Source organism: Myotis nattereri (assembly GCF_964212035.1).
Source record: "Myotis nattereri genome assembly, chromosome: 4".
In the NCBI taxonomy this organism is placed as follows: domain Eukaryota; kingdom Metazoa; phylum Chordata; class Mammalia; order Chiroptera; family Vespertilionidae; genus Myotis; species Myotis nattereri.
Window position 1 is genome coordinate 9,881,518 of NC_138079.1, and position 7,274 is coordinate 9,888,791.

The following is a 7,274-nucleotide window of genomic DNA, read 5'->3' on the forward strand; positions in this document are numbered from 1 at the left end:
CTGCTGATGCATGTTTCCTGCTGGTATTTCACTCTGGAAATGACCGTTTTCCCCTCTGTCTCCTCCCACAGCACGAAAACCAAATTATCCACAGAGACCTGAAAGCAGAAAACGTGTTCTACACCAGCAACACCTGCGTGAAGGTGGGCGATTTCGGGTTCAGCACAGTGAGTAGAAAAGGGGAGATGCTGAACACGTTCTGTGGGTCCCCTCCCTACGCTGCGCCCGAACTCTTCCGAGACGAGCACTACGTGGGCATGTATGTGGACATCTGGGCCTTGGGGGTGCTTCTCTACTTCATGGTGACTGGCACCATGCCATTTCGGGCAGAGACCGTGGCCAAGCTGAAGAAGAGCATCCTCGAGGGCACGTACAACGTGCCTCCCCACATGTCGGAGCCCTGCCTCCGCCTCATCCGGGGAGTCCTCCAGCCCATACCCTCTGAGCGGTACGGGATCGACTCCATCATGAACCATGAGTGGATGCAAGGGGTGCCATACCCCACCCCTCTGGAACCTTTCCAGCTTGACCCCAGACATTTGTCAGAAACCAGCACCCTCAAAGAGGAAGAAAATGAGGTCAAAAGCACCTTAGAACATTTGGGTATCACAGAAGAGCATATTCGGAACAACCAAGGGCGAGATGCCCGCAGCTCCATCACCGGGGTCTATCGCATCATTCTGCATCGGGTCCAAAGGAAGAAGGCTTTGGAGAATGTCCCAGTAATGATACTACCAGACCCTAAAGAACGGGACCTAAAGAAAGGGCCCCGTCCCTACAGAGGCATAAGACACACATCCAAATTGTGCTCAATTTTATAAATTCCGTCAGACTGGTGGTAATTAACCAAGGTCATTGTTGCTGCTTTTAAACTTTTTCACGGTCAACTTGGTGGGGACATTTTTATAATTTCTAAATAAATTTAAATTTAAGGTATACATTCTTTCCCCCCAAAGAAGTGTATTAACTCAGATTCTGGCTTGATTTACAATCTCCTCTTGTTCCAAAATGCCAGCTGTGTCTATAATGGAAGAGCTGCTGTGTAGGAGACACCCCTATGGAGCAAGACTTGCTTCAGTGGGGCTTAGCTCACTGAGTCTTCCCTGTGAGTGTGTTGCTTGTGGGTGTGTAGAGTTGTAATCTGGTATGGTCTGAAGCTGTCCACCGGGTGTACTGGTTCTAGGGCCTCCAGGGAAGTGCAAAGTCAGCCACTGCCTGGGGCCACCTGGCAGGAGCTACAGAGGGATTTTCAGATGGCTATTTGTTATTTGTATTGGGGTTGGAGGTGCCCAGGCGAGGCCCAGCTATGAAGCAAGGCAGGCTGGTGCTAGTGCCTAGTGCTGGGACTTGGGCCTTTTATTGATAGGTGTGGGGCACGCTGTTCCAGCTGCAGCTTGTTTAAGAGATCTTAGCAAAGTCTGAAGCCTGAGTCAGGACTGGCCATTCATATGGAAAAGCTGCACAAACAGCTTGGGTGGGACTGCAAATTGGATGGGGTGGGGTCTCGGAATCCTCAGGGCCAAGCAGTGTGCTCCAGGCTGATGGAGACTCAGATAAGGTGCCTGCCAGTCAGCCCTGTGACAGAGGAAGTCCCAGCAATGGGGGAACAATGACCCCTGCAAACACCCATCTGGGAGAAAGCTGCCCTGATGCCAGACAATCCAGTTCCTCCCCATATGTGTCTGGGTCCCCTAAAGCCTCCCTGGTGCTGGGAATCTGAGTAAGTTTGTGGACTGGCCCTATAAGTGGGTTTCCAGCAGTCTCCCTATCTCTCAGCCACAGCCCTCCTGGTTTTTACAGCCCGTAGTTTTGGGCCTTCTCTTCCCAACTCTGGAATCCTGGGCCGGGGGCTGGTGTGGGACTGGGACCCCTTGCTCCTCACGGGTGGCCTCCACAGGGACAGGGAAGATCTCTCTCCCGATTAAAATAATGGCAAACGTGGGTGTCGGACCAGCCCGTTCCATGCCTTCTCCCTTCCTGTGCTTTCTTCTTTACTTCTCTAGTTGTAGGACTTCCATTCAGCCACCTTTCAGGTGGTTCTGAATGATGGTGGTTCTGTATTTCAGTAGTAATTCTGATGTGGTTGTGGGAGGCATCGAGCACAGGTGCTTGCCTACACCAACATCTTGGTTCTCTACCTGCCACTTTCAGATGCTAGATCCACCTTGATACAGTGGGCAGGCATGATGTTCTGCAGAATGTCAAGGTCCTTTCAGACTCTATTGACACAGAGCAGGAGACTGGTCACCACCTGGGGGCAACAGAGTAAATGACAATCGATGTCCATCCCAGAGAAACGTGAACTGTCTTTGATCATTTGTTCCTGTTTGATCATCGTTCCAGCGTAGACTTTTATCCAACAATCCTCAAAAATTTTGGGTGTATATGTTGCATACACGTGTGGCAGCAGAGAGACTTGGCCTCTCCCACTGCACGGGACCTGTCAATCAACTTACACCTGGGGCCATGATTCTCTCATGGTGACAGGCTACCCCAGGCTCTGCTCGCCGACTTGCCTCCTTTCTTTCTCTGGTTTTGCAAGTCAAGTAACTAACATTCCAGCCAGCTGTCACTCAGAACTCTATGATCTGTTAGCCATTGTCACAAGCCCCCGCAGGGCAAGACACCCTGATTTCCACTCCAGCCTTATGTCCATTCAGTTATGTCCACCTTGCCTGACATGTATATACTACACCACATGGCCTCTGCCATGCTGGAATCCCACTGTCCCGTTAGCAAAAGCGTGCCCGGTTCCACGCAGCATTTCCCCATCAATCCCTGACGTTCGAACAGGTGCTGCGCACTCTCATTGCCTCAGTGAAGGGAACGTGCTCCTGGGAAACAGGTGGTTCTCCAGTCTCACGTAATGAGTCCATTCTGACATTCACACCTGCTGGAACTTCCTGTCCCTGCCCTGAACACTACGCCACGGCAGCTCTACTCTGTGCGCCTAATTCACTGTGAGCCAAGCTCATGGCCAACCTTGACAGCTGTCCCCGCAGGACATAAGGACCAGCTCAGGCGCCCTTCACTCCAAGTCATGGTTAAATGCTCCCATGATTATAATCTGCCCTTTATCCTGCCTCATATTTGTCCTCCACCCCCACCCCTGGCCCAATGCCCTCAGGATCCCCTCCCCCCGCTCCCCCCACGTTCCCCCTTGGCTCCTGACAGTGCGCCTCCGCCAGGTTCCACAGCTCCTTCAGTGTCTAAGCTACCTCCTCCGGGACAGGGTTGTAGCTCTCTGCGGGGGATGCGTGGGGACCGGCCCAGCTCTCCGTTTGGAGAACAAAGGTATTGGAAGAGCATCTCGAGGAGGTTTCAAGCAGCAACTTGTAGGCAGGCATCTGCCTCCCTAGACCTCAGCGGGGTCTTCAGACAAGGAAGACCCGTGTGTAGGGAGCCAGTTTTCAACATTTTCAGGCTCATCCTCCCTTTTGTTACTTAGACCCTAGTCTCCCACTCTCTTCCTATCAAGTCCCTGACTTTGATAAAGAGGGTGGTCAAGTCCCTCCTGTGCAGCTCAGCCACCCTCCCTACTAGGCCCTGGGCCTCACAGGCGCTTTTCCTCTGCGGCAATCCAAGGCCCTCAGACTTTCACAGTAGACTTGATGGTTGGCTGACTTAAAAGCATCTTTAGCTTTTTCCCCAGGCTTCCAAAGCAGTTAATGAAAGCTGGCCAAACCCGGCCTTTATCATCGCCCTGTACTGGTCAAGCGCCACAGGTGCTACATGATCCGGCTCTGGCCCACCTGCACCTGTAGTGACAGTAACCTGCTGCCCCTGTCTGCAGGGTGACTGCACCATGCCCACCAGCGGTGCCTTCGGTTCCCCTGATGCCGTGATGTCTTGGTGGCGAGAAACAACACAAATGTATTACCTGACAGTTCTGTAGGATGGAAGCCCAGCATGAGCCTCATTGCACTGAAATGTGTGAGGTCTGGGCTTTCTGGAGGCTCCAGGGAGAACCCATTTCCTGGCTTTTTCCTGCTTCTAGAAGCATCTCACATTCCCTGTCTGGTGATTTCCTTCCTCCATCCTCAAAGCCAGCAACGTGCATCTCCCTGTCTGCCCATCCTCCCATGGCCACCAGGCTACAGCCCAGAAGAGTCCTGCTTTTAAGGCCCCATGTGATTAGGTTTGGGTTATCCGGACCATTAGGGAAATCTCCTATCTCCCAGTCCTTAACCTTAATATCTGCTTTCACCATGCAGGGTAACATTCTCAGGGGCCAGAGATGGTCATGTTTGGAGGTGGGGCCATCACTCTGCCAACTACACACCGAATGGGATGGTTTGCATGGTTGATGAGTGAACCAGCTCCAACCTCCCATCCCGAGGGTCCATTTTATGACTGTCCCGGGTATCAATGGTCGTAGCCTGAATTCTCCAAAACAGCAGAGCCTGAGACAGAAGCTGGCAGGCAAGTCATTTATTTGGGAAATGACCCAGGGTGCGGGACACACAGGAGTACAACGAAGAGAAGGAAAGCCAGCATAAGATGTGTTGCTGGATAGGCCACAGGACACTGGTCGTTGATCTGCAGGATTTGAGTGCTGCTCAGAACTGTCTGCCCAGGGGATGAAAGGAAAAAGCATTTACCCACCAGTGAGTGTCCGCCATTGGTCACCAGCAAGTGACCCCAGGGGAACTTGACCGCTCTGCCCTTCCGGAAGGTGAAATTTTGTGTACCAAGTGAGTTCTGTGGGGATCCCACATCACAGTGGGGCCAAAGAGGGGAGTATGTAGCAGGAATCCAAAGGGAGGTGCTCTCATATTCTCTGAGACCCTGGTGAAGACCGAAGGGCAGAGGTCTGAGTGGGGCCCAAGGTTTCAGATGCATAGATCAAAGGCTGGAAGGCTGGAGTACCTTGGCATGTTTGAGGAATGGAGGAAAGGCAGGATGAGTGTGGGACTGAGTGTGGTGCTGGCAGGGACCAGATCCCGTGGGAGTTTACAAGCCTGAGTAAGGAATGTGATGCCCTCCGGGGTGAAAAGTGCTCACTACCAAGTAAGGTAGCCCAGGCAGCTCTCAGAATGGAAGCAACTTGAGCTGGACCCTGAAGACCAACAAGACTTTGCTAAGGTGGGTTGGGAGCTTTCGCAAAATTCAATAACTCTTACTATTATTGCCTACACAAAGATGGAATAGGACAAATAAGATTTCCTTGTTTTTTTTTACTTGTAAACATTTAAATACAAATGCATTTTTTAAAAAAAATTATAACCTAGAGCCCTGATGATCTAGAAACTTCCTGAGGATTGGTATTCATAATCTCCGGCATCAAATTACTATCTTTACAATTGGGGGGGGGAGGGGGGGGATGGATCACAGGTCAACTATTTTCTTCCACCACCAATTAGAGGGAATAAAATGAGGAGCCTATGTTCAATTAAGAGCAGTTGCTAGAAATTTTAAAGGAAGTGTTCATGTTTGTGTCAAGATTACATAGCTCTAATTTACTTAAGGTTCATGTTACACCTGGCCGGTGTGGCTCAGTGGTTGAGAATCAACCTACGAACCAGGAGGTCATGGTCCAATTCCTGGTCAGGGCACTTGCCCATGTTGTGGGCTTGATCCCCAGGGGTGCAGGAGGCAACTGATCAATGATTCTTTTATCATTGGTGTTTCTCTCTCTCTCCCTTCCTCTCTGAAATCAATAAAAATATATTTTTTAAAAAGATCATGCTACATTCCTTGTTCTGTTGATTTCCACTTCATTGTTTCTTAGGCCATTTCAAACAGCAGGACAAGAGAAAGTATTTCAACTAAGTTACAAGAGGACCAAAGTGGTTGCTTGCATCTATTTGAGTTTCTCCTAGTGTTTAAAATCTCAGAATTATCAGTGTTCATAATAAACAAAAACCCAGAGGTGAGGGGGAAAGTACACAAATTCATTTGAGAAGGGTAAGGACTCTTAAAACCATATTCCTTAGGGTTCTAGAATTTGCAAAAGTGACCTTAGAGAACAGAACACTGGCCTTTTTCTGAATGACCCAGAGGGACAGGAAATAAATGAAATTATTACTAAGTATTGAATATAGACATGACATGATAAAATGAGCTAATCAGTACCATAAAATTAGGTGTACTCCCTAATTCATACAATCCAAAAGAGTTGATAGGACTCATTACCTAGTCCAATTTTACTGCCAATGCAGAAGTTCTCTGTAAAACCCCCGGGAGCACCAGGAACATATACACGTGACTCTTGGGCTGGAAGCTGTCGCTGAGCTATAGAATTTGCTCTGAATCCTTAATTGCTAACTCTTAATCTTAAATTGTTTCAAGGAACAAAGTAACTCTCTATATAAAAATTTATAGCAAGCCCAGTTGGTGTGGGTGAGTGGATGGGCACTGACCCATGAACCAGGAGGTCACGGTTCGATTTCGATCATGGGTTGCAGGCTCAATCCCCAATAGGAGGCATGCAGGAGGCAGCCCATCAAAGATTCTCTCATCACTGATGTTTCTCTCTCCGAAATCAATAAAAACCTATTTTTTAAAAAATTTATAGCCCTCGCTGGTTTGGTACAGTGGGTAGAGCATCGGCCTGCGGACTGAAGGGTCCTGGGTTCCATTCCAGTCAAGGGCACATGCCCGGGTTGCGGGCTCGATCCCCAGTGTGGGGCATGCAGGAGGCAGCCAATCAATGATTCTCTCTAATCATTGATGTTTCTATCTCTCTTTCCCTCTCCCTTCCTCTCTGAAATCAATAAAAATATATTTAAAAGAAATTATAGCAAACTTCATACATGCTCATCACCCAACTTGGGACTTCCTTTCTTTGTCTAAAGTGTAATAATAAATTATCAGTATAAATCACTCCACACTAGAGAGAGAGTTCCTTGAAGGCAAGACCATATATCTTATAAATTTTATTTCTGACTTAAGTGAGTGCCTTGTTTATATATCACATTTTGGAATGTTTATTGAATGATGAATGAATTGGTGAATGAATAAATTTAAATAACACAAGTGCCCATATTTATTTATTCATTCATTCATTCATTCATTTATTTTAATATATTTTTATTGATTTCAGAGAGGAAGGGAGAGGGAGAGATAGAAACATCAATGAGAGAGAACCATTGATCGGCTGCCTCCTGCACGCCCCCAACCCGGGCATATGCCCTTGACTGGAATCGAACCTGGGACCCTTCAGTCCAAAGTCCAATGCTCTATCCACTGAGCTAAACCAGCTAGGGCAAAGTGCCTATATTTAAAGATAGATTATCAGATTATCAGCTGATTTCTTGCCTAAATGTTAGTTT

The 7,274-nt window shown here is 48.4% G+C and overlaps 1 protein-coding gene across 1 annotated transcript in view; it reads left to right on the plus strand.

Annotated features, from left to right (window-relative positions):
* The window catches only part of NIM1K (NIM1 serine/threonine protein kinase), a 34,745-nt gene extending 33,807 nt beyond the window's left edge, over positions 1–938 (plus strand). Inside the window, exon 4 of the mRNA XM_081089412.1 lies at positions 72–938. Coding sequence (XP_080945538.1) covers positions 72–821 — 750 coding nt within the window. The 3' untranslated portion in view covers positions 822–938. The remainder of the gene's footprint in view (positions 1–71) is intronic.
* Positions 939–7,274: the final 6,336 nt, after the last annotated feature.